The sequence below is a fragment of the Vipera berus genome, assembly GCF_964194415.1.
Source record: "Vipera berus genome assembly, chromosome: 2".
Taxonomy (NCBI): Eukaryota; Metazoa; Chordata; class Lepidosauria; order Squamata; family Viperidae; genus Vipera; species Vipera berus.
In genome coordinates this window covers 100,715,649-100,742,678 of record NC_138203.1, presented here as the reverse complement: position 1 = coordinate 100,742,678, position 27,030 = coordinate 100,715,649, and the positions used below count along the sequence as shown (strand labels likewise).

The following is a 27,030-nucleotide window of genomic DNA, read 5'->3' as shown; positions in this document are numbered from 1 at the left end:
CTCTCTATCTACCAATAACTCACAGGAAAATAAAGGTCTTACTGTGTGTGTGTGTGTGTGTGTGTGTGTGTGTGTGTGTGTGTGTGTGTTATTTAGATCAGGTTTCAAGACTCACAGTGTGGTTGCTAACCTCACACTTAAAGTAGAGGTTGGATTTTATGTAACTCCAAATCAATTTTTACAGCATCCTACTTCTAAGATTGCCTAAATGTGACTAGTACTGTATTCATTTAAAAATAGCAATGGCATGAAGTCAGAGCGTGCCTTCAGGGGTCTGGCACCTTCAGTGATAGCCCAGGCCTTTCTCCAAATGTTCATTCACTGTGGGAGGTGCTTATTCAGGCTTGGCCCTTTCAACAGGGAACCAAATTCCTTCCTTATATTTTCACACACACTTTTAAAAGTAAAGTTCTATTTGTTTTACTTAAGGTAAAGCTAAAAAGTCATTTTTCCACTTGCAACTTACACTCATTCAACCATTGTTGTGCTCAAACAACAGTAACAATGAGGGGCTTTATGTCATTGAGCCTTGGTGGAGCAGTGGGCTAATGCCTCCTTAAGTAACACCAGCTGCCTGCAATTAGTGCAGGTTCGCATCCCACCAGGCTCAAGGTTGACTCAGCCTTCCATCCTTCCGAGGTAGGTAAAATGAGGACCCAGATTGTTGGGGGCAATAAGCTGACTTTGTAATAATGCCGCTTGGGGTGTGTGTGAAAGCCCTAATAAGCAGGCATATACATAGAATAAAGGCTATTGCTAAGCACATTGGTTTGTGCTTAAATTGTAAGCCGCCCTGAGTCTTCGGAGGGCGGGATATAAATGGGATTAAAATAAAAAAATAAAATAAAATAAAAATTTCAGTGATTAATGAACGAGATTCTGAAGATGCTTTAAAATACTGCTATGGAAATGGCCAAAATGTACTTTGACTAGTGCTTGACTGCTGATGAATGCATGTCCGTGTAGGTCTCTTAGCAACAATATAAAAAGGATTTGCAATTGCCTTTTCTTGAATTTTTCCCCCCACTTCCTTGTCTAGTCTTGGGATTCCCTGGAGTATTAGCCAACATAACTGTGTCTAACTTTGGTGCCCAGAGAGGGCCAGTCAGGTGCTGCAGGAAACAAAACAAAAAAGCTAGCTGAATAAGTTCCAAAACTAGTGAGAAATAGTGGGGGTGTTGGTGGCTAGGCAAAGGGATCTTTAATTTTAAAAGCAAAATCTCAGAACAAAAGAAATGTGTACATGCAGTGGTGAAAAGTTGGACCATATGGCAGTGAAAGTTGGACCATAAGAAAGGCTGAGCGCCAAAGAATTGAGGCCTTTGAACTATGGTGCTAGAGAAGACTCCTGCGAGTCCCTTGGACTGCAAGGCGATCAAACCAGTCAGTCCTAGAGGAGATCAACCCTGACTGCTCTTTAGAAGGCCAGATCCTGAAGCTGAAACTCAAATACTTTGGCCACCTAATGAGAAGGAAGGACTCACTGGAGAAGAGCCTAATGCTGGGAAAGATCGAGGGCAATAGAAGAAGGGGACAACAGAGAATGAGGTGGCTGGATGGAGTCACCGAAGCGGTAGGCGTGAGCTTAAATGGACTCCAGAAGATGGTAGAGGACAGGAAGGCCTGGAGGAACATTGTCCATGGGGTTGCGATGGGTTGGGCACGACTTCGCAGCTAACAACAACAACAGTGGTGAAAATGCCATCTTTACCACAAAGGGAAAATAAAGATTACGAAGGGACAAAATTAGAATAGTTTTGTATTTCTTTTGCTATTTTTTTTTCCTCGTAAAAGAGGACAAAGTCTCCTTTGGGTTGGTTTTTTTTTGGAATGGAAAACAAGAAAGCAAGAAATAAGATAGGACAAACATAAGGAAAGGGCTTCCTTTTTATAAAACAATGCAGTCAAAGGGGGGGGGGAATGGGGGAGAAAAGTGCTGCTCCAGGCGTGGGATGTGACACTGGAGCTATTTTTGTTCCTGCTTCCTACGACATGGCATGAAACACAGGACAAGGACCAGGTGGTCCAGCTTGTGGGTGGAGCAAGACTAAATTTAGGCTCACACTGAAGCAACTGCTCCTTTTCTCAGGAGGGTAAAGGAACGAAAGGACAAAGTTACAGAAGACGGGCTTGCTTCTAGGAGCATTAGCCATACAATCACTATTCTAGTCCTTGAAGTAGATTTCATTTTAAAGTAAAAGGCAATACGAGCATAAAATAGAATTGTCAACTAGCCACAGCCAACCCACAGTGGCCAACTCGCCATGGCCAACGGGACAATTCCCTGCGGGACAACTTGCCACTGGACAAAAATTATGTAATGTTGGAAGAAATGGTGGAATAGAATCATGAAAGAAAGGATGCAAAAGGAGGGGCAAAATGAAATGTGAATGACAACATTTAAAATATTTATTTTAAATTATTTTAAATAATTATATGAAATTGTTGAATTGTCCCGTGGCAAATTGTCCCATGGCGAGTTGACAGCAGTGAGTTGGCCACAGAAAGTTGCCCGTGGCGATTTGTCCCATTTCAGTTTTGGGATGTACTTAAGAATGTCTGTAAGTTTATCAGTATGAGAAGCACAATATAAAACTATTCTTGATGGTGCATGGCACCTGCAGAATTAGTTAAAGCATATTTAAAGTGATATTTTAAATAATGAAAATATTGATCAGCCAATGCAAATTTACTTCATAAGAAATGGAGATGCCTGATAAAGAGTGAGAACTGAAGGAAATAGTAAATACAACATCATAATTATTAGGAGTAGCATCTTCCATTGTTGCCCTTCCTTAATTTGACAAAATTCATCCCCAGAGTTACAGGATTATTTATAATGAACTTATTAATTATAGCTAAATAATGGAAAGGGGCGCGGTGGCTCAAAGGGGCGCGGTGGCTCAGTGGGTTAGGACGCTGAGCTTGTCGATCAGAAGGTCGGCAGTTTGGCGGGTCGAATCCCGAGTGCCGCGTAACAGAGTGAGCGCCTGTTACTCATCCCAGCTTCTGCCAACCTAGCAGTCCGAAAGCACATAAAAATGCAAGTAGAAAAATAGGGACCACTACGGTGGGAAGGTAACTGCGTTCTGTGTGCCTTTGGCGTCTAGTCATGCCGGCCACATGACCACGGAGACGTCCTCGGACAAGCGCTGGCTCTTCGGCTTTGAAACGGAGATGAGCACCGGCCCCTAGAGTTGGAAATGACTAGCACGCATGTGCGGTGGAACCTTTACTTTTACCTTTTTAAATAATGGAAAGATGTACACCCTCTATCAAAAAGAGACAAGTATCTGTAAATTGGCAGAAATGCCCAATTTGATATAAAATTAGACCAAAAGGTGTAACAAAAGAAGGATTCTGGAGAGACTATTTTTATATCCTGTTGGAATTTTTATACACTCTTAGAATGCCAAGTTAATTATTTATTTTGAGATATCTATTTCTGTGGCTTCACTGATTACTGATCATCTGTCTTTTTCTTAAACATAGATCCCTGGGCAGGGAATGAGATGAGTAAGGGAGGGAAGGAAGGAGGGAAGGGTGGGCTAATGTATTCCAGGAAGCATTTTAGAGGATTTAAAGGATGATCTCTGAGTGGGAACTCAAACTCTATCTAGTCCACCATCTTGTTACAGACAATGACTAAACTGATTTCTTTGAAATGCTTCACATAACTTTTGCTGGCATGGAGGTGTCCTTGCTACTCAACATTTATGGGGATATAAAATAAAGCAGAAATAACTACTACTACTACTACTACACTACTACTTGAACATTGGAACTGACAAACTTACCATTAGTCAATTACAAAAGGCAGCTTTACTTGTAAGATTTACATCCTGCGACAATACTTTTAATATTATTAAAGAACATCTGCCTATCTCAGGCCTTGGTAGACAAAAATGTCAAATCCATACTAAATATCTGGCTGTATGACCAACCATAATTTATTAAATTTATATATTGCCCAGCTCTCAATGAGTCTGGGCAGCTCTAAGGGATAGTGGATCCAATTCCTGTGGGTTTATGTAAGCATATTGATTCACCCAAGCTTTGCATCTTGTGTTGGTCTGCAAAATGTGTGAGGAAATATTTTAAAGACTAACATCCCAGGGATTTAGCAACTGTATGTAAACACAGCATGAATTTCAGTCTGTGTGCTCCCCATCTTCCACTCACAATCCAACTGGAAGTTCTTCCGAGTAAACATTACTAAAATGAATAAGGTTCTATTTCAATAGGATTTTCAGGAGAATGTCTCAAAAGGTAAACATATGCTTGTCACTTACATTTATTTATCTATTAGATTTTTATCCCACCTATATTACTTTATAAGTAACTCAAAATGGCAAGCATACCTAATACTCCTTCCTCTTCCTATTTTCCTCACCACAATAATCCTGTGAGGTGGATTAGACTGAGAGAGAATGAATGGCCCAAGGTCACGCAGTTTGCTTTTATAGCTAAGGTAGGACTAGAACTCACAGTTTCTTAGTTTCGGGCCTGGTGTCTTAGCCACTAAATCAAACTGGCTCCTACACATTAGTACATATTACAGCTACAATCCCATCTTGGATTTTGAATCCCCAAACCCACTGAACATGCAAAATATATAACAGATGCACCTTAGAATGAAAATGCTATGGGCAATCATTGGTCAGCTTCATCTAAATTCTAGAACATACATTCCTGGGGGGGGGAACCCCTCAAACATCATTGACACTTGTTAATTTCCTACCTCTTTTCTCTCCCGTGAAGGGAACCAGGTCGTCTCGGTCTTTGGTGTCATTCGCCTGCTTCTCCAAATGTGCCTGAAGAACACCTCTATTAAAAGGGCCTGTGGGTGTTTTCTTGGTCTGATCTTTCTGCCTCATTCCTGCAGGTAATATTGCATTCTATATTTTGGAGGAAGGAGAAAAAACATACAAGCTCCATGATCACCACCCATCGCCCTAACTTTTTTAATGAAATCTCCCTGAAACCCACCCACCCCCACCCCCCACACACACACGCTAGCAGGGTCTAGTGTGAAGAAAAGTTAGCTTGTTCAATTGACCACCAAGTTAACAATATTTAAAATACCTCTAGAGAAAAATAACAAAAATTAAGGAAAACAAACCAAAAGCACAAAAGCATAAAAGACAAGATAACAAATCAATCAAATAATCCCCCGTGGGCTCAACTTGCCTCCCATCCTTCATCCCTGGGATATAGCCAGGGCTTGAGAATTCCCAAAAGTCCAGCAGAATCAGGGCCAAACTAAGTGTATGGTGATCCAAAGGGCAGGGGTTATACTAGACATAGCACATTTCCTGGATCCTGCAAGAGAACATTCTCTAATCAATCGGACCAGGAACATGCCCCTTCTGCCAAACATGATGGGCCAACTGGAGCCCATTGGAAAGACAAAGCCCTCAGATGAACCAGCATAGAGGGACAGGACAGGTGGCCTTGACACAAATATTCAGAAATGGTTCAAAAAAATTTTTTTGTCCAAGGACAACAACATTCCTTAAGTCCTGGGAACAAAGATACTATTAAGAAGAAACTGCTAGGTGCAAACAACTGGGTCCACACCTGAAAGTTCCAAATTACTGATTTATTGCGCAAACTTCTGCACAGGAAGATTCTCAGATTAATAGTTTGCACCTGGGTAAAACTAGATAAGAGTCAAAGGCATTCAAGGAGGGTTGGACTTTGTCCTCTTTTGACTACATAGAGACTCTAAACTGATGCCTTGCTTGACTCCTCCTCCTACCTCTGCCAGTCTCTCTCTTCCACAGAAACTCAGGCTGGCCTTCTCTGACTGAGGGAGTTTAGGAAAAGGGGAAAAAAAGCACAGTCAGACTTGCAAGTTTCTGTTATCGTAAAAAGGTAAAGGTAAAGCTTCCCCTGCACATGCGTGCTAGTCGTTTCCAACTCTAGGGGCCAGTGCTCATCTCCGTTTCAAAGCCGAAGAGCCAGCGCTTGTCCGAGGACATCTCCGTGGTCATGTGGCTGGCATGACTAGATGCCAAAGGCGTACGGAACGCTGTTACCTTCCCACCGTAGTGGTCCCTATTTTTCTACTTGCATTTTTACATGCTTTCGAACTGCTAGGTTGGCAGAAACTGGGACGAGTAACAGGCGCTCACTCTGTTACGCGGCACTCGGGATTCGACCCACCAAACTGCTGAAAGTTCATAATCATAATCATAATAGTAAAGTTGGAAGGGACCTTGGAGGTCATCTAGTCCAACCCCCTGCTCAGGCAGGAAACCCTATAACATTTCAGACAAATGGCTGTCCAGTCTCTTCTTAACAACGTCCAGTGTTGGAGCATTCACAGGTTCTGGAGGAGTTGATTTTCTGGTCTGATCTTGTGAGAATGATCTTGGGAAACCGGAGGAAGAGCTGTGACCTAAATAGTGGTCTGACAAATGAAATTCTGAGTTCAAAAGAGGAGAGGTGGTGAAAGCATCTCCGAAGAGACCTAGTAACCCTCACCTAGTAATCAGGTGAGTAAAAGTAAGGAATGGAAGAAGTACTTTCAGTCTTGTAAGGTTTTGTCAATGTAATCTTATAATAAAGATAGAGCTAGAACGTCTGGTTGTGGTTCTGTCTGAACAACCCTACAAAGCTAACAGGTGTGCCTTGTATGGCTGACAGACAGTCCCATGCCATGAAAGTCTAGGAAACCACCAGCACCTTGAATGTATTTATTAATATAGACGCTCATCTCATTTTTATGTGATTCTAGGTAGTTTACATTTCTAGAGCCATTTTGGTGTAGTGGTTAAGGCATCAGGATATAAATAGGAAACTGGTAATTCTAGTCCTGCCTTAGGCATGAAGCCAACTTGGTAACCTTGGACCAGTTCCTCTCTCTCTGCCATAGGAAGGAAACAATGACAAATTACTTCTGAAAAACCTTGCCAAGAAAACTGCAGGGGCTAGTCCAGGCAGTCACCAGCAGTCAACCCTGACTCAAAGGCACACATACAAGCAAGAAACCAGATTACAATAAAATAAATACGTAAGTACACAATATAAAAAATAAAACGTAGCCATTTGGCATTTTCCAATGAATTATTGGAATTACAGCCAGAGGTATATTTGGAGCCAGTGCAACTTGTATATATCTATAATCGCTTGTACCCCTATATTCTGGACCAGCTACAGCTTCTGGATGTTCTTCTAGGAGAATCCCATTTATTTATTTTCGTATGTGCCACCTTGAAGCCCCATGAAGAACATATTAATCTGCTCAAGAGATGACTAAGCATGAGTGAAACATGGACAGTATTAGCTGGCCCAGGAAGGGGCATAATTGACACACAGCACAAAGTTGTGAATAAGCCTTCCTGGCCTCCATTGCTGCCTAATTCTCAAACAGCAGCTGTGAATTTAGGAAGTCTCCCCATTGTTTGTGTTTGGGGAAATACAACACACACACACATCCAGAATTAAAGATTGGAAACCATCAGTTCAGGAGACCCTACAATCAGCCACTCAGTCTTGTTAGGATTGAGCTTAAGTTTATTCTTCCCCAGAGCCTCCAGGCACCCAGTTAGAACTATTCTTTAAAGTACTTACATCTGGATCGAGTTCTAGTAACTCATCTTCTAGAATATTAATTTCCTCTTCTGTCAATGCTCCAAGGATCTGATCTTCATCTAGATCTCGGTATTTCTCTAAACCTTGTCTGTATGACATTTTGGAGAATTGACTTTTTGATCTTTTCTGGATTTTAAGTCTCTTCTTCTTCCCAAAATATAGGACCTGGATGATTAAAAAATTTAAAATATTAAAACTTATGTTGCATGATGGTAGAATTATAATAATACAAAAATCAAGTTGATCATAATCACTAGATGGCAGCACAGAGGTACAGAAAGCCAGCACCCAAAACACAAAAAGAACCAATGAGGGATCAGCACTTCAAAAATTACTGATCAAGATTGGTCACAAAGAACCAATCAGAGACCTAACCTCACTGACCTGCACCAATTGGACATCTGCTTGGCTAAATATCAATTAAAGGTCAGGGACCTGATACTGGTAGAAGCCTACTCAATCCCTGTATTCCCTGATCAGTTGCCTGTGGTTTCTTTCAGCACAGAGGTCCCCAACCCTCGGCCCACGGCCCACTAACTGGCCATGGGCTGTTTGGAACTGGGCCATGGAAGTGGAAGGCAAGCTCGTGCATAGCTCTACTTGGTTGAGCAGCAGACAAGCTTGTGCACACACGAAACTCCATTTGTGAGAACAGCAGGTGTGCATGCCAGCCTCTCATGCTAAAGGAGCTGCATGCGCACGCGTGTCCACTGCTCATGCAGAACCATCCCCTCTCTCTCCTCTCTGGTCTGCAAAGCTGGAAAGGTTGGAAATGGCTGCCTTAGCAGACCACCTTACATCTGAAGATGCCAACCACTATTGCAGGGAAATATGTTGTCTTGACTGTGGTCACTAAATCCTGAAGATCAACACTGTACAGCTCAACACTGCCCAAGGGATACAGGCCATGAAAGCCTACACCAGATACAGGGGGAAAAATGCTTTGCTGAAATCTGTTTTCTGTATAGGTAGTCCTCACTTACCAGTGGTAATTAGGATCGAGACCTCAGTCACTAAATGATCATAAGATGTGATATCAGATGACTGCACTGACTTATGCTGCAGTTCTGGCAGTCTCAGTTGCTGTCGCTAGGGGACACCCCCCCTATAGAGTCATAGCATCCTGCGGTCACGTGATTGCCATTTGTGACCTCCTGTTGGCTTCCCCCTTGGCTATGCTTGGCCGGCAGTGAAAGTTACAATTGGCAATCACATGATTATGGGATGCTGTGACAGCTGCAACTATGAGGGGGCCGTCATAAATCACCCACCATCACTGCCATTGTAACTTTGGTTCCTGAATGAGTAAGTGTATGTGGAATGAGGACTATCTGTTTGCAGCCGAAATATGATATCCTTAATGGTAGTTCAAGAAGTCAGTTTGGTGTAAAGGAATTGGACTAAAAACCAGGAGATTGTGAGTTCTAGTCTTGACACAAATCCAGCTGAATGACTTTACGCTAGTCACACTCTCTCAAACCTAGGAAGCAGGCAATGGCAAACCATTTCTGAAATTGTGCCAAGAAAACTGCAGGGCCTTTTCCATGGAGTCCCCAGATGTTAAAAGCTGCCTTGAAGTCACCCAAAAACAAAACATTTTGCTGTAGAATACAGTTCTTTAAATGTGTCAATAAATTTAAAAATGTGATTTACCACCTAGAACATATATCAGATCTTTTTGGCTTGACAATATTGACAATAGCAAACTTGATAATCTTATTAAATATAAATGTTAGTCCAATTTTAAGAATTCCACTGCAGGTCTCATGTATTTTTCACCCGATACTATTGTACAGGAAGTTCTGCAACACATTTTTGGCCCTTATGACTAAAGACTGGCTGCCCAACCCAAAAAGAAAAGAAAAAGATTGAATTGCTCAGGAGGGAACAAGGACAAAAACACAAAACCAGCAAGTTCCTACAGACACCCAAGTTATACAAACAAAATTCAAGAAGAACAAAATTGCCTGTCCCATTTAATCAAATACACCCAAATATTCCAAGTAGAGCATATGAGGACTGTAATTAGGAAGACAGATTATAAATCTTAAATTGTCTAATCTTTATTAATAGTCAGATGGGAACTGGCTGATGTGCCCTGCTTTGCTGGCAGTATTCAAGTAGAGGAAGGCTAACCATCTGCCATGGATGCTATAGCTGAAATATTTGTTTATGTAATGTATTGGGCTTGCTTTGTTAAGGGAACACCCCCTGGTACTTGCTGGAAGGCTGTTTGAGCAGGGAAGCTGGCTAATGGCTCCCAGCTCCTCAGACAACCTGTCTCCAGTGCCGCTATTGGTTCCCTCTAGGGCGGCAATAGGTTGCTTCAAACCTATTGGCTGCCACCTAGAGGCCAGGGTATAAATTGCTGCATTAGCAGTCCTGTTCCCCAGTTCAGATCCTGCAAGCAATAAACCATGATCTTTGCCGAACTCACTCGCCTCATCTTCATTCCTGTGCAATGAACCTAGTTCACAACAGTTTATATTTCATATTTCTTTTTCTGCCCATCTGCCTTACAGTGGGGCTCCAGGTGGTGGAATTGGACTGTATCAGTGTTTCTCAATCTCAGTAACTCCCAATAATCCCAAATCAGCCATGGAGGTGGAGTCCACACAACTTAAATTTGCTGGGACTGAGAAACACTGGAGTAACGTTTTCCAATGATGTAATTATTGAAAATATTCCTCTTCCTCTTCTCCCCACAGCAAGCCTCCATCATATGGTAGCTGAAATAATATACAATCTGTATCATCTTAAATTCACAAAAGATTTAGAGTTCTTCTGCCTTTATTTTAAGGCCCAAACTGTATCCTATGGATAAGTTATTACCCTAAAAATCCTATTCCTGTGCTGTTAAGAGCAGCCTGATACATAAAAATTCAACAGATGAATATTTCCTAGCTCTTACAGGCTTACTTACAAATAATATATGTATGCTGAACAGTTGCTAGAACCAGCTTTTTTCCCTCTGAGCCTATATTTTAACCCTAACCCTAATGTATTGTAAAAAATGTATTGTAAAAAAAACAATGCTACTTTTCACCAATCAAGCGGAAGCTAAAGAAAATAGGAAGAAACCACAGTTTCTGTAAATGTGCAAGAACAGGTCTTATAAAGCTAAGGTCAGGTCTTATAACCTAAGCTTGCCAGCCGGTTTCCTTGTGCAACATTCCGTCTTGCAGCATGGCAACCCACCCACCAGTCACTTTTTATGACTCAGTTTCTCGGATTGTCAATTATTATGTAAAATAGAACAGGGAAAACAGGAAAGCTACCTTACATTTCGGCAAAAACAACATTAGGCTTGCTATAGTCTTGGGTAAAGAATAAAAAGGAATGTCTTTCATCAAACAATACCTTCTCCTGCTCATTTATAACATGGATATGCACAATCATTATCTTCTTCTTATCAAAACCAAAGCCGACTCAGTTAGGAGAGTCAGGATAACCTTTGGAGGCCCAAAAGGGTTCTCCACCCATGTGACTCACGGGGCATAATTCCTCAACCTTTTTAGCCCTAGTGTGAGTTGAAAGCAGCTGATAAGAAACTTGTCACTGAAAGTTTGTGTAGTAAGTATTATCTGGGATGCTCCAGGACTTTTTAGGTGTTTGCAGAAGTTCCCAGTTTGTTTTTCAAAAATATTCATAGTTACTGTTATTGATTTCTGTACTTGTTATAATTTATGTTCTGCCTTTCCTCCAAACAGCCCACGTGGTATACAACAGTATTTTTCAAAATTGGGAAGTTTAAGACTTCTATAGGCAGAATTCCCCAGTCAGCAACAGGTTAGGTAAAGGTAAAGGTTCCCCCGCACATGCGTGCTAGTCCTTTCCGACTCTAGGGGCCGGTGCTCATCTCCGTTTGAAAGCCGAAGAGCCAGCGCTTGTCCGAGGACGTCTCTGTGATCATGAGGCCGGCATGACTGGACGCCAAAGGCGCACTGAACGCTGTTACCTTCTCACCGTAGTGGTCCCTATTTTTCTACTTGCATTTTTACGTGCTTTCGAACTGCTAGGTTGGCAGAAGCTGGGACGAGTAACAGGCGCTCACTCTGTTACGCAGCACTCAGGATTTGACCCGCCAAACTGCCGACCTTCTGATCGACAAGCTCAGCGTCCTAACCCACTGAGCCACCGTGTCCCTTTTAGCAACAGGTTACTTACACCTTAAAATCCCACCCACCCAACCATCACATTCTGACATATAGGTAGTCCTCAAATTACAACCATTCATTTAGTGATCGTTTAAAAAAAATGAATTATAACCCTTTTTCACACTTAACCACCAGTGCAGCATCCTCACATGTGATCCAAATTTGGATGCTTGGCAAGTGGCTCATATGTATGACTGTTGCAGTGCCTTGGGCTCCAGTGGATCACCTTTTGTGACTTTCTGACCAGCAAAGTCAGTGGGAGAGCCAGATTCACTTAACAACTTTGTTACTAAACAACCCTAGTGATTCATTTCATTTTAACAAGAAAGGCTGTAAAATAGGGCAAAACTCACTTAACAATGGTCTCACTTAGCAATAGAAATTTTGGGGCTCAAGCCCTCAAAAAAGAGCCTTGGTGGACCAGTGGGCTAATGCCTCCTTAGGTAACACCAGCTGCCTGCAATTATTGCAGGTTCGCATCCCACCAGGCTCAAGGTTGACTCAGCCTTCCATCCTTCCGAGGTAGGTAAAATGAGGACCCAGATTGTTGGGGGCAATTAAGCTGACTTGGTAATAATGCCGCTTGGGGTGTGTGTGAAAGCCCTAATAAGCAGGCATATACATAGAATGAAGGCTATTGCTAAGCTTGTAAGCCGCCCTGTGTCTTTGGAGAAGGGCGGGATATAAAAAGAATTAAAATAAAAAAAATAAAAAAAATAAAAGTCAAGGGCTACCTGCACATACGTTATGGTGAGATGCAGTGACTAGCCTAGCCTAGCCTAGCCTATATGTGGGTAAGATACTGTTAGCTAATATGTTGTTAGAGGTGGATCATCTTTTAGAAACATCTTCTTTGCGGGAACCCCAAATTTTGGCAACTTTCCTACTGATGCCTTGTCCCTTTAAACAGCAGATGCCCAAAGCTTTCTCTCCCTCCCTCCCCCCACCCCCATTACTTAACTCTACTTAATTTCACCTGCTTTATTTCCAAGCTCCAAATTCTGACTATGGAGGCAACAACCTAACAGCCACGCACCACCTCCATGGGTGCACACCCTCCGCCAGGGCTACGAGGCAGAGAGGCAACTTGCTTCCACTTTGCCCCGGAGCGACCTGCGGCCAGAAACTTTCAGCCGCGTCAAAGGGAACTAGAAACTCCCAAAGGGTCTGCCATGCCCTCCTCTTAGCCCCTCGCTCTGTCCTTCCCAGTTCCACCCCAGCCCAAAAAAAAACCCCGCAAGCAGCGAGAGGAGAAGTAGCAGCTATTTATAGGCGCCGCGCCTAAGCCGGTCCCCTTTTGGTGGCGGAGGAGCGCTTTGGCCAGATATGGCTTGAGCGGCTCATGCCGGGGCTCCTGAGGGAACCGAGAAGCAGGGTCCCAATTCGAAGGGCACCCAAGCATGGGCACCCCCAACCCCTGCCCATTCTACCCGCTTACATACCTGTGGCGGCTGCAGGCGGTGGGCTTCTGGAAGAGGAGGGCGCACGCCGCCGGTCGCGAGACGGGTGCCCCGGAGAGGAGCTCTAACGTGGCGCAGAAAGCAGACGGGGGGACTCCCTCCCACCGCTACTGTCACTCATGGGGCTGAGGACGGTGAACGGGAGGCCGTCCCCAGACTTCGCTGGAGCCTTGGCTGAGGGGGCTCTTCGGTGCCTGCGCTCTAAGCGTCCGGGGCGGGCGTGCGCGGAGGAGAAGCGACAGCCAAGCGTCGCTGTGATTAGAAGAGAGCGATTCCAGGGTGGGCGGCCAAACACTGCCTCAGGGACCGTCTGGTTGCGTGGCCGTAAATAGATTCAGGTCCTACCTAGCCTGGCCGACCAGGAATGAAACAGCTTTCCTGCATTTCGTCCGCCGCCACTCTTTGCCTACTTTAACAAGCCGGTTCCCGTCGGCGTATAGTTATGTGCACAGACTTTATGCTCTCGAGATTGTAATCTCTGCAGGCTGGTGACAAAAAAAAGGGCGGGCGTTTCAATGATTAAAGCTACTCTTTAGCTGCTCATGGGCTTTTTTTTTTTTTGAAATAAAATGAATTATTCGTGGCGCTTAAGCCACCCTATTTTGCATACTTTTCTCGTTTTTTTACTGGGAGTAAAAAGGTTTTTTTCCCCAACTGGGGCCTTCCCCCCCCCCCGCTGACATACAAATACATGGAACTTTTGTTTTTCTTCTTGCCATATCTCCACAATGCCTTAATTTGGATCTGATTAGTTTAAACTGTGCATAGCTGTTAACAGTGGTAAAGTAGTACTTTTCTCTTTATTCTGAGACTTATTCTGTAACCTTGAGAATGTGCAAAATCTGTTAGGCTTTATCAGCTGTTTATGGGGGCAGCATATTTAATGTTAATATAGTTTTCTACTTAATCATGCAAAAGTGGGTCAGCAGTGGGGAATGGCCTTTAAGAGTATGTTATGGTGCTATGCATCCATTGTGGACTGTACAGGTGACAGCTGTTTCTGCAATAGTTGGACGATACTAGAAGGCACCATAATCACTAGTGAGGAAATTAAGATTGCCTATAAGATCAAATCAAGGGACGCGGTGGCTCAGTGGGTTAGGACGCTGAGCTTGTCGATACGAAGGTCGGCAGTTTGGCGGGTCAAATCCCGAGTGCCGCGTAGCAGTGAGCACCTGTTATTCATCCCAGCTTCTGCCAACCTAGCAGTTCAAAAGCACGTAAAAATGCAAGTAGAAAAATAGGGACCACTACGGTGGGAAGGTAACAGCATTCCATGCACCTTTGGTGTCTAGTCATGCCGGCCACATGACCACGGAGACATACTTGGACAAGTGCTGGCTCTTCGGCTTTGAAACTGAGATGAGCACCGGCCCCTAGAGTCAGAAACGACTAGCATGCATGTGCACGGGAACCTTTTACCTTTAAGATTAAATCTTAATATAGTTTCTACTATATGTGAGCTTTGAGTCACTTTTTAAAATTCCTGTTAACTGCCCAGGCAAGCCCTGCCACTGTCTGCTTCCTAGGCTTGTGAGAGAGGGACTGGGCCAAGATCGCCCAGCTGGCTTTGGGCCCAACACAAGACTAGAACTCAGTGTCTCCCAGATTGTAGACTAATGTCTTAATTGCTATATCAGACTGACTGGACTTGCTCTTGATTTGATGCAAAATTCTATCATATGGCAATCTAACGTCAGACACTCCTGTCACATAGTGTGTCACCCAATGATTTTAACAGGAGTCTTGTAAGGAGGAACCTTCCTCAAGAGTGCCTGGGCATTACTTGAAAGCTAATGTCTTTCCACTCTTTGCGTTAACATACTCCAACAGGATGAATTTTCACCTTAAAGAAAGGACCTCACAAGTTTGTGCACTTTACAGTGTCACAATTGTGGAATATTATTTGTAAATGATCTTGGAAATGCAATGAAAGGACCGTGCAAAAATATTGATAATAAATATGCACCTGTACATAGAAAGGGCTAATACTGGTTAGCATGGAGGTTTCAGTAGCCCAGGATATAAACCCAATTATAGCTGCAAGAGCTTCATTTTCTGTTTGATGGGTTGCAGTTAAAGGCACAAATTAAAAAAAGTTTAAAAGGCACAATCTCAAAGCAAAGGCTCATGTTCAGTTTAGCAAATGAATTCTGTGCCTAGACCTGTTGAACTCTAAGTATGATGCACTTATGATACAGGATTTGATTTTTTATTAGCATATGAGTACTAACACATATTACAGAAATCAGTGTCATGCAGACACTGTGTCTGTGTGTCCCAAAGGAGCTTTTTCTGAGGCAACTGGACTTTCTTTTTTCTCTTCGAAGATGTTTCACTTCTCAGCCAAGAAGCTTCTTCAGCGCTCTCTCTCTCTCCCCCCCCCCTCTCTCTCTGTGTATTGTATGGGTAAAGAATATTGTTAAGAATACTCTTTAAGAATAGAACTATCACATGAAACAATAGTGAAAGTTGTGTATGTGTGTGTGTACACATGCAATACAGACTGCTATGCACACATATTTGCACACACTTTTGGTCTGCATTTAAATAATGTATAGTGCACGAAAATACATGAAGCATTGGCATGCCTATAACCAGATTAGCAGTCAAGTACATTTGTGGTAATTAGTGACACACAATTCAAGATACACCTATAGCAAAATCTACAGACAGACGATACAATGGATTATGAATAATAATCTGGTTTGAAACCAATGCAATTTACCTGAGCTGTATGAGCTAAATAAAAGTTCAACTTATTTAGAGGTTGGGAAAAGTCCATTTCTAACTACCAGTAGCAGGCTAACTTCAGACAATTTTTAATTTGAAGCAAAAAGAAATTGTTCTAATAGAAGTTAACAGAATTACACACACACACACACACACACACACACTGAACAGTTCAAAAACCAATCAGAAGCAAATTGATTTAAGTGATATTTCTTTTTTATATTTATATTTTACATTTTGCTAAAGTCATTAGTCTTTTAAAGTTTTTAAATTGCGGTTGTAATCTCCATTACAACTGATTCATAATGTCATGAATCCATACATCTTTGTCTGGTAGAGATGTGTCCACCAAATACACAATTGCTTTGCGATCTGATGGATGAGTCCCTTCAATAACTGTTTCCACCTGGGCTACCAGGGGTTTCTGCTCCACATGGTTGCGGAAGACTATTGAAGCTTCCTCTGACCACTGCTGACATTCTATTCCTAGGGGAAAGCAGCATGAAAGAAAATAAGACAAAATCATAAAACATCACACTACGTTTTAGAAATATTTTAATCCATATGCTCATTAAATGATTTTGAAGCCCTTAATCTGGAGCATGTAAAGACACATTTGCCAGAAAACTGGCCTTACTACATAAACTTTTAACTTTTATTCTGACTTGTGTGCAATGAAGATTAATTTAAGGAAATGAAGAAATATTAATAATGAGAGATTGTAGTGTATATTTTGGATCAGTATCATAATGCAATTTTAAAATGCCCAGTGTTAAGAATGTAAAGTACTTAAGAACAGCAATATATCTTGTGAGGGAGGGTCTATGCATATGTACGTATGTGCGTGCGTGCGTGAGTCAGAATGATGAACCTTACAAGTCATAATGTCACATACATATATGAAAAGGGTTGAGCTTGTAGGGTGTTACTGCAATGTTGCTTTTGTCATTTTGATGAAAGCGGCAAGATCTGGCAGACTCCACTGAAAATTATTTTCAGGAAATTGGGAAAATAGTTTAGAACATTATTTATAGGAGCAGCACAAAATTACCAAGATTAATTTGTCTTGGCAAATGGTTAGGTCATGAAGTTCACTAGTTTCAAATGTGCATGTCTGTCTGTCTTGTTCAATGTTGTCATTTTTGCGGTCACTGTTTTAATATATCAGTACAGCATACCTGCAAGTTGGGCTGTTATAGCCTGAAATGGCAGGTCTCTGAACATATCCACAAGAGGTCTTATATTCTGGATGCCAATCAGCTCGTGTTTACCATAGTCCAACTCATACACTGTCACCAGTCCATTTCCCAACAATCCTTTTATTAACACTCTGTGCCATCTAAGAAAGAAACAAACAAAAAAGGGATAGGACTCTACTCACCTAAAATGGAATAAATAGATTCATAAAAAGTAAGGGGTGGACTTGACTCCATGCCTTAATGCCTCTGAGTATACAATTTTTAGGTATTAATAAATCAAAAACTCCTCTGTGACTTCCCAACTCTGAGCTGCTACCTTGGACCATTTAGCAAAAAAAGAGAAAAAAGGGGAAAAAAACCCTTTGCTCCCCTTTTATTACTTGAAAGACAGAAGACCACATTAAAAAAGCAATAATAATAATAATAATAATAATAATAATAATCATCTCCCATTTCAGGAATGTCCATCCTTTATGGATGCCCTCGCCGTGATGTCCCGTTGCCTGGAGGCGGTCCAGGTCTGGATGGGGAGAAACAGGCTTCGTCTCAACCCTGCCAAGACTGAGTGGCTGTGCATATCGGCATCTCGGGTTAACCAGACCATTCCATCTTTAACGATGGGGGGTGAGGTGTTATCCCCCCGTTGATAGGGCTCGCAACTTGGGCGTCCTCCTTGACTCCCGGCTCAATTTTGAAGACCATATAGGAGCCGCGACCAGGGGGGCTTTTGCCCAGGTTCGCCTGGTGCACCAGTTGCGACCCTACCTGGACCGAGATGCCCTACGCACAGTCACTCATGCGCTCGTGACCTCCTGTTTAGACTACTGCAACGCTCTCTACATGGGGCTGCCCTTGAGGACCACTCGGAGGCTTCAGCTGGTGCAGAATGCAGCCACACGAGTTGTGATGGGGGTTTCCCGATACTCCCATGTAACACCTCTACTCCGTGAGCTGCATTGGCTTCCGGTTGCCCTCCGGGTGAGATTCAAGGTGCTGGTAATGACCTATAAAGCCCTAAATGGCATGGGCCTGGGATATCTGAGGGAACACCTGCTGCCAGCATCAAGCTCCCTTCGTCCAGTGCGCTCCCACAGGGAGGGTCTTCTCAGGGTGCCGCCGGTAAGATTGCCGGCGGGTAACACCCAGGGGGAGGGCCTTCTCAGTGGGTGCGCCTGCCTTCTGGAACCAGCTGCCCGTGGAGCTGAGGACTGCCCCTGACCTCCGTTCATTCCGCCGGGACCTGAAGACCTGGCTCTTTGAGCTCTCTGACCCAGGCTGAGAATTTTAATTTTAGGGTTTTTACTTTTTCAGGTATTGTTATAATCTTTTTAATTGTTTTTAATTTTTGTATTTCTTGTTTTAATTCCCTGTAAACCGCCCTGAGTCCTTTGGGAAAGGGCGGTATACAAATCTAATTAAATAAAAATAAATAAATAAATAAATAAATATCTCAAAACGATTTATACAAGGGATACATAGCTCTTTGTGTATATTTATTCCCCCACTTTCTTTCCTAGAAAACTTTGGAATCTTTAAAAAGCAAAAAAAGAAAGCAGAAAGCCAAGACACTAGTTAATAAAGCACAAATCTTACTTAGGAAGAAGAAAACTACTATAAAGACAAAAAATGTATGTATTTAATCTTCAGAGTTAAATAGTATCTTCAAATTTAAGGGAAATATCCTTGATATTATTTATTTTTATTTTTTAATCCCATTTATATCCAGCTCTTCTCCGAAGACTCAGGGCGGCTTACAATCTAAGAAGCACAAATCAATGTGCTTAGCAGTAGCCTTCATTCTATGTATATGCCTGCTTATTAGGGCTTTCGCCCCCCCCCCAAGCGGCATTATTACAAAGTCAGCTTAATTGCCCCCAACAATCTGGCTCCTCATTTTACCTACCTCGGAAGGATGGAAGGCTGAGTCAACCTTGAGCCTGGTGGGATGCGAACCTGCAATAATTGCAGGCAGCTGGTGTTACTTAAGAAGGCATTAGCCCACTGCTCCACCAATGCTCAATTGTCAATTGTCGATTATCAATTGTCTAGGAGCGTGAGCTAGGCTTAAGAAGCCATAACTAAAGAAGCAGGCATGTAAGCAGAGAGGATAAAAGCCAGGAATCTGTCTAAAATTTTGTTTTCTATTCTATTTTCTATCATGCCCTAGTATAGGGAAATTACCTCCCATGTGGAAGATGGTGAGAAAATACTGGGATAGATCATCTTTGACTTGGTCATCAAAATTGCTCCAATAACCTTTGAGGACATGAAAACGGAATCTACTATGAGACTAAATTAGCCTCATTTCAAACCATGTTAACAGAATACAATTCCCAAATACAGGCCGGGGTACTTATAAAAGTTCCTTACTTGTTTTTTACTTTAGCTGCGTAGATTTTGTTTTTTTCAACAGCAACAGCTCCAACTTCTGCTGCGTTATAATACAGAAGCATCTCTTCCATCAGCATTTCTAACTTGTGCATGTCTTGCCAGGGCTGGAGGATAAAGTAGCCCGGGTGGCATGCCAGTGCAACAAAAACATCCATCTGTTCCTGGGATGGGACAAGTGGCAGGGCCGGTGGCATTTTCAAGGCAGTTTCCACCTTGCGGGATTCCAGAATACGAGGAGCCGTATCTGTGGAGCTCTGCTTGGGCCCTAAGCTTGACCGCAATGGTAAATCTGTTTCCTTTCTTCCAGGGAGACTACTGAGAGAAGCGCTCAGAAAAACATCCTTCTGATGCTTCCACAAGTCAGCACTGGTGATCTGCCTATTTATACTGCGATCTGGGTCTGGAAAATTCTTTGGTGTAAACAGATAGATGTGTGCAATTTGATTATCCAGTTTAACCACCTTATTGAGAGAGAGAGAGAGAGAGAGAGAGAGAGAGAGAGAGAGAGAGAGAAAGAATATTACAATGATCAAAAATTATGTCTTGATCAGAACAATAGCATAGAGAGCTTTAATTCAGAAAACTTTGTACCAGCATTATGTTAACAAGACAAGTGATTAAGATAACACCAAGCAAACATATAACCAAGTCACTAATTCAAGAAGGACTCGGGGTGACATGATAGCTGTGTTCCAATATCTAAGGGGCTGCCACAAAGAAGAGGGAGTTAACCTGTTCTCCAAAGCACCAGAAGGCAATAAAAGAAACAATGGACGGAAACCAGTCGAGGAGAGAACCAACCTAGAACTAAGGAGAAATATCCTGACTGGGAGAAAAATCAACCAGTGGAACAGCTTCCCTTCAGAAGTTGTGGGTGCTCCAACACTGGAGGGTTTTAAAGAAGAGATTGGACAACCATTCATCTGAAATGGTATAGGGCCGTGGTGGCAAACCTGTGGCACGCGTGCCACAGGTGGCACGTGTGCCCTCACCCCAGTCCTAGGCCTTTAGCTGGGTTTTATAAAACCTTCTTGCTTTAGGCCTCTGGCACCGTGTGCAAAAAAAAAAAGGTTCAATCAATCAATCAATTGCAACTTCTCACAGGAAAAAAAAATTGCAAAGTTGGAATTGATTGATTGAACTTTTTAGTCCCACCAAGTCTGCTGTTACCACCACACCCAATGGGCCACGCCCAATGGGCCACGCCCACCCAGCACCTGACAATACATAAGTGGGTTTTGGGTTGCAGTTTGGGCACTTAGTCTCTAAAAGGTTTGCCATCACCGATATAGGGTTTCCTGCTTGAGCAGGAGGTTGGACTAGAAGACCTTCAAGGTCCCTCCCAACTCTGTTATTCCGTTAAGAAATTGTGGTAGAACCATTGGCTGAAGGAGAGGAGACCCTGAGTGGAGCTGGGGTTAAAAAACATTCCAGACTAGAGTGCATTCACTGAGGAAATGTTTGAGGTCAGTCCCTTAGGTCTGTATCTCCCATTTCCAAAGTGAGATCCTTGTAAACTGGTGATCAGCAGTAAAGAAACCTATCTGACCCATTCTTGGAACTGCTCTGGTAGCTTGCACCTAATAGAATAGTAAGGTATCGTTATACCAAATCACAAGTTTACTTACATTAAGATAAATATAATGCCCATAATCATTTTTGCGATTATGTTTGGTAGTATTGATACAATATGCAAGAGGATATTTAAATGCTAACGCTTGTTGCCAGCCTCTAAGGAAGGTTTTACAGACTGCAAATTACATCAGAGATAATGTCAATACTCTGGATTCTTAAATATATGTGGAGATACCATCTTCCAAACCTGCTGGATTAATATAACCAAAATTACGCAGACACCCACCCCATACCACTCTTTAAACTGGAATACTCTGAAAGTACATATATTAAATCCCTCCCATTTGCTTCATTGAGAAGAATGCACTAATTAATTTTAAAACCTGAGGACAAAGAGAAACAATAGAAATGCAATTCTGCCCTCGTGAATGACTTGCAATATTACCGTATATACTTGAGTATAAGCCGACTCGAGTATAAGCCGAGACCCCCCCAATTTCACCCCCAAAAACTGGGAAAAGTTGTTGACTCGAGTATAAGCCGATCCGCGCTCTGCAAGCCTCCGCCGCCAGCAGAGGCTCGATCCGCCATTTTGCAAGCCTGAATACACAGGAATACCCTGTGTGGCCGCGGCTCTCGGGGAAGCCCTGGCTGTCCGCTTCCTCGCTCCACGCTGCCATTCGGGGCCCGCGCGTTCCCCGGGCAAATCGCGGCGCCCAGCAGGCGAGGAAACACGCCCGCTCCAGTCGCCCCCCCTTCCCTCAGGAGACGCGAAGCAAGTGACCGCCCGGAGCTTACCGAGGACTTGCGCGCGGCCGAGGCTTCGGTGCTTCCAGGATCGCGCGCACCTCTCCCAAGCTGCCGCCGTCCGGAGACCTGCCGAAGATTGGGGAGGTTTGGGCGCCTCCCCAAACCTCCCCAAATGTCGGCAGGTCTCCGTTCCTCCTGCCGACGTTTGGGGAGGTTTGGGCGCCTCCCCAAACCTCCCCAAGTCTCCGTTCCTCCACGCAGACCTGCCGACGTTTGGGGAGGTTTGGGCGCCTCCCCAAACCTCCCCAAACGTCGGCAGGTCTCCGTTCCTCCTGCCGACGTTTGGGGAGGTTTGGGCGCCTCCCCAAACCTCCCCAGGTCTCCGTTCCTCCGCGCAGACCTGCCGACGTTTGGGGAGGTTTGGGCGCCTCCCCAAACCTCCCCAGGTCTCCGTTCCTCCGCGCAGACCTGCCGACGTTTGGGGAGGTTTGGGCGCCTCCCCAAACGTCGGCAGGTCTCCGTTCCTCCTGCCGACGTTTGGGGAGGTTTGGGCGCCTCCCCAAACGTCGGCAGGTCTCCGTTCCTCCGCGCAGACCTGCCGACGTTTGGGGAGGTTTGGGCGCCTCCCCAAACCTCCCCAAACGTCGGCAGGTCTCCGTTCCTCCTGCCGACGTTTGGGGAGGTTTGGGCGCCTCCCCAAACCTCCCCAGGTCTCCGTTCCTCCGCGCAGACCTGCCGACGTTTGGGGAGGTTTGGGCGCCTCCCCAAACCTCCCCAAACGTCGGCAGGTCTCCGTTCCTCCTGCCGACGTTTGGGGAGGTTTGGGCGCCTCCCCAAACCTCCCCAGGTCTCCGTTCCTCCGTGCAGACCTGCCGACGTTTGGGGAGGTTTGGGCGCCTCCCCAAACGTCGGCAGGACTGCGCGACGTTTGGGGAGGTTTGGGGAGGCGCCCAAACCTCCCCAAACGTCGGCAGGTCTGTGCGGAGGAACGGAGACCTGGGGAGGTTTGGGGAGGTGCCCAAACCTCCCCAAACGTCGGCAGGAGGAACGGAGACCTGCCGACGTTTGGGGAGGTTTGGGGAGGCGCCCAAACCTCCCCAAACGTCGGCAGGTCTGCGCAGAGGAACGGAGACCTGGGGAGGTTTGGGGAGGCGCCCAAACCTCCCCAAACGTCGGCAGGAGGAACGGAGACCTGCCGACGTTTGGGGAGGCGCCCAAACCTCCCCAAACGTCGGCAGGTCTGCGCGGAGGAACGGAGACCTGGGGAGGTTTGGGGAGGTGCCCAAACCTCCCCAAACGTCGGCAGGAGGAACGGAGACCTGCCGACGTTTGGGGAGACCTGCCCAAACCTGCCCAAACCTGCAGACCTGCCCAAACCTCCCCAAACATCGGCAGGTCTGCGCGGAGGAACGGAGACCTGGGGAGGTTTGGGGAGGCGCCCAAACCTCCCCAAACGTCGGCAGGTCTGCGCGGAGGAACGGAGACCTGGGGAGGTTTGGGGAGGTGCCCAAACCTCCCCAAACGTCAGCAGGAGGAACGGAGACCTGCCGACGTTTGGGGAGGTTTGGGGAGGCGCCCAAACCTCCCCAAACGTCGGCAGGTCTGCGCGGAGGAACGGAGACCTGGGGAGGTTTGGGGAGGCGCCCAAACCTCCCCAAACGTCGGCAGGAGGAACGGAGACCTGCCGACGTTTGGGGAGGCGCCCAAACCTCCCCAAACGTCGGCAGGTCTGCGCGGAGGAACGGAGACCTGGGGAGGTTTGGGGAGGTGCCCAAACCTCCCCAAACGTCGGCAGGAGGAACGGAGACCTGCCGACGTTTGGGGAGACCTGCCCAAACCTGCCCAAACCTGCAGACCTGCCCAAACCTCCCCAAACATCGGCAGGTCTGCGCGGAGGAACGGAGACCTGGGGAGGTTTGGGGAGGCGCCCAAACCTCCCCAAACGTCGGCAGGTCTGCGCGGAGGAACGGAGACCTGGGGAGGTTTGGGGAGGTGCCCAAACCTCCCCAAACGTCAGCAGGAGGAACGGAGACCTGCCGACGTTTGGGGAGGTTTGGGGAGGCGCCCAAACCTCCCCAAACGTCGGCAGGTCTGCGCGGAGGAACGGAGACCTGGGGAGGTTTGGGGAGGCGCCCAAACCTCCCCAAACGTCAGCAGGAGGAACGGAGACCTGCCGACGTTTGGGGAGGTTTGGGGAGGCGCCCAAACCTCCCCAAACGTCGGCAGGTCTGCGCGGAGGAACGGAGACCTGGGGAGGTTTGGGGAGGCGCCCAAACCTCCCCAAACGTCGGCAGGAGGAACGGAGACCTGGGGAGGTTTGGGGAGGTGCCCAAACCTCCCCAAACGTCGGCAGGTCTGCGCGGAGGAACGGAGACCTGGGGAGGTTTGGGGAGGCGCCCAAACCTCCCCAAACGTCGGCAGGAGGAACGGAGACCTGCCGACGTTTGGGGAGGTTTGGGGAGGCGCCCAAACCTCCCCAAACGTCGGCAGGTCTGCGCGGAGGAACGGAGACCTGGGGAGGCGCCCAAACCTCCCCAAACGTCGGCAGGAGGAACGGAGACCTGCCGACGTTTGGGGAGGTTTGGGGAGGCGCCCAAACCTCCCCAAACGTCGGCAGGTCTGCGCAGAGGAACGAAGACCTGGGGAGGTTTGGGGAGGCGCCCAAACCTCCCCAAACGTCGGCAGGAGGAACGGAGACCTGCCGAGGTTTGGGGAGGTTTGGGGAGGCGCCCAAACCTCCCCAAACGTCGGCAGGTCTGCGCGGAGGAACGGAGACCTGGGGAGGTTTGGGGAGGCGCGCAAACCTCCCCAAACGTCGGCAGGAGGAACGGAGACCTGCCGACGTTTGGGGAGGTTTGGGGAGGCGCCCAAACCTCCCCAAACGTCGGCAGGTCTGCGCAGAGGAACGGAGACCTGGGGAGGTTTGGGGAGGCGCCCAAACCTCCCCAAACGTCGGCAGGTCTGCGCGGAGGAACGGAGACCTGGGGAGGTTTGGGGAGGTGCCCAAACCTCCCCAAACGTCGGCAGGAGGAACGGAGACCTGCCGACGTTTGGGGAGGTTTGGGGAGGCGCCCAAACCTCCCCAAACGTCGGCAGGTCTGTGCGGAGGAACGGAGACCTGGGGAGGTTTGGGGAGGCGCCCAAACCTCCCCAAACGTCGGCAGGTCTGCGCGGAGGAACGGAGACCTGGGGAGGTTTGGGGAGGCGCCCAAACCTCCCCAAACGTCGGCAGGAGGAACGGAGACCTGCCGACGTTTGGGGAGGTTTGGGGAGGCGCCCAAACCTCCCCAAATGTCGGCAGGTCTGCGCGGAGGAACGGAGACCTGGGGAGGTTTGGGGAGGTGCCCAAACCTCCCCAAACGTCGGCAGGAGGAACGGAGACCTGCCGACGTTTGGGGAGGTTTGGGGAGGCGCCCAAACCTCCCCAAACGTCGGCAGGTCTGCGCGGAGGAACGGAGACCTGGGGAGGTTTGGGGAGGCGCCCAAACCTCCCCAAACGTCGGCAGGAGGAACGGAGACCTGGGGAGGTTTGGGGAGGTGCCCAAACCTCCCCAAACGTCGGCAGGTCTGCGCGGAGGAACGGAGACCTGGGGAGGTTTGGGGAGGCGCCCAAACCTCCCCAAACGTCGGCAGGAGGAACGGAGACCTGCCGACGTTTGGGGAGGTTTGGGGAGGCGCCCAAACCTCCCCAAACGTCGGCAGGTCTGCGCGGAGGAACGGAGACCTGGGGAGGTTTGGGGAGGTGCCCAAACCTCCCCAAACGTCGGCAGGAGGAACGGAGACCTGCCGACGTTTGGGGAGGTTTGGGGAGGCGCCCAAACCTCCCCAAACGTCGGCAGGTCTGCGCGGAGGAACGGAGACCTGGGGAGGTTTGGGGAGGCGCCCAAACCTCCCCAAACGTCGGCAGGAGGAACGGAGACCTGCCGAGGTTTGGGGAGGCGCCCAAACCTCCCCAAACGTCGGCAGGTCTCCGTTCCTCCGCGCCCTGCCTGCCTGCTTCTTTCCGCTGCGGAAAGAAGCAGGCAGGCAGGGCGCGGAGGAACGGAGACCTGCCGTTTGGGGAGGTTTGGGGAGGTGCGCGCGCACCTCCCCAAACCTCCCCAAACTTCGGCAGGTCTCGGACGGCGGTGGCTTGGGAGAGGTGCGCGCGATCCCGGAAGCACCAAAGCCTCGGCCGCGCACAAGTCCTCGCTAAGTTTTTTTGTTGACTGGAGTATAAGCCGAAGTGGAATTTTTCAGCCCAAAAAGTGGGCTGAAAAATTCGGCTTATACTCAAGTATATACGGTAGTTGATTTTGCAGCACGCAGTACGGAGAAAGATTGACCAATCAATTTTTTTGTTACCATCAGTGACGAGATGTAGGTACAATTCAGTAACAATATTACAGGGAAAAGATGAGTGGGATAAAAGTTAGATGAATAATTTACACAAAGGTGAGGTGAACGAGAAGGAAAAATAAAAAAGCAACCAGCATGAACTGGAGGACCAGACCCTATTAACTTACCATCTTTCTCCGAAAATAAGACCTGGTCTTTTTTTTTTTTTGCTTCCAAAAGGCACCAGGTCGGGGGTATCTTTTCCACTCACCTCCGGCACCGAGTGCCCCATCCAGCTGGCCCACTTTTTTTTGCGGCCGAAGGAGTAGTTTCATTGTGCAGCTGAGAATGGAACTCCAGCCTGCATTTCACAGTCCTTTCCGGAAGGCCTCTGACTGTGAAATGCAGGCCTCAGAAGAAGTGGGAAGGCGAGGAGAGGCCTGGCTGCAAGGTAAATGGGTATGGGGTGTGTGGGGCAGCTCCACCCCACCCCCCCTGCCTGATTTTAGGTGTGTGCCTTGCCCCAAACCTAGGGCTTATTCTTGGGTTAGGGCTTATATTAGGCCCTTCCCCAAAAAATCAAGCTAGAGCTTATTTTCGGGGTAGGTCTTACTTTTGAGGAAACACGGTATATAAGGTAGTGATAATTGCAAAAATGGTTAACTGTATGTACAAAGCTATACTAAATGAGAGTCTAGTAGGTTAAAATATTATATTAATATATTTAGATAATTAAAATGTGATGATAAAACACAGAAGTAAATACCAAAACAATAAAATTCCACTTCAAATACTTTTTATGTATTAAAACATTTATTATTGTACTTTCATTGTTTTTATTGTTTCATT

The 27,030-nt window shown here is 46.3% G+C and overlaps 2 protein-coding genes across 7 annotated transcripts in view; both read right to left on the bottom strand.

Moving 5' to 3' along the window:
- Nucleotides 1–13,870, bottom strand: part of TMOD1 (tropomodulin 1) — a 36,862-nt gene extending 22,992 nt beyond the window's left edge. For 2 of the 3 annotated variants that reach the window (XM_081320867.1, XM_081320868.1), the window contains exons 1-3: nt 13,199–13,870; nt 7,579–7,764; nt 4,742–4,898 (exon numbers count right to left, since the gene is read on the bottom strand). In XM_081320867.1, the coding sequence (XP_081176993.1) occupies nt 4,742–4,898; nt 7,579–7,698 (277 nt within the window). In that variant the 5' untranslated portion in view covers nt 7,699–7,764; nt 13,199–13,870. The remainder of the gene's footprint in view (nt 1–4,741; nt 4,899–7,578; nt 7,765–13,198) is intronic. The other variant, XM_081320866.1, reaches the window with a different exon arrangement.
- Nucleotides 13,871–16,143: 2,273 nt separating this feature from the next.
- Nucleotides 16,144–27,030, bottom strand: part of TDRD7 (tudor domain containing 7) — a 44,664-nt gene continuing 33,777 nt past the window's right edge. For all 4 annotated transcript variants that reach the window (XM_081318774.1, XM_081318771.1, XM_081318773.1 and 1 more), the window contains exons 15-17: nt 19,519–20,000; nt 17,128–17,288; nt 16,144–16,435 (exon numbers count right to left, since the gene is read on the bottom strand). In XM_081318774.1, coding sequence (XP_081174900.1) covers nt 16,239–16,435; nt 17,128–17,288; nt 19,519–20,000 — 840 coding nt within the window. In that variant the 3' untranslated portion in view covers nt 16,144–16,238. The remainder of the gene's footprint in view (nt 16,436–17,127; nt 17,289–19,518; nt 20,001–27,030) is intronic.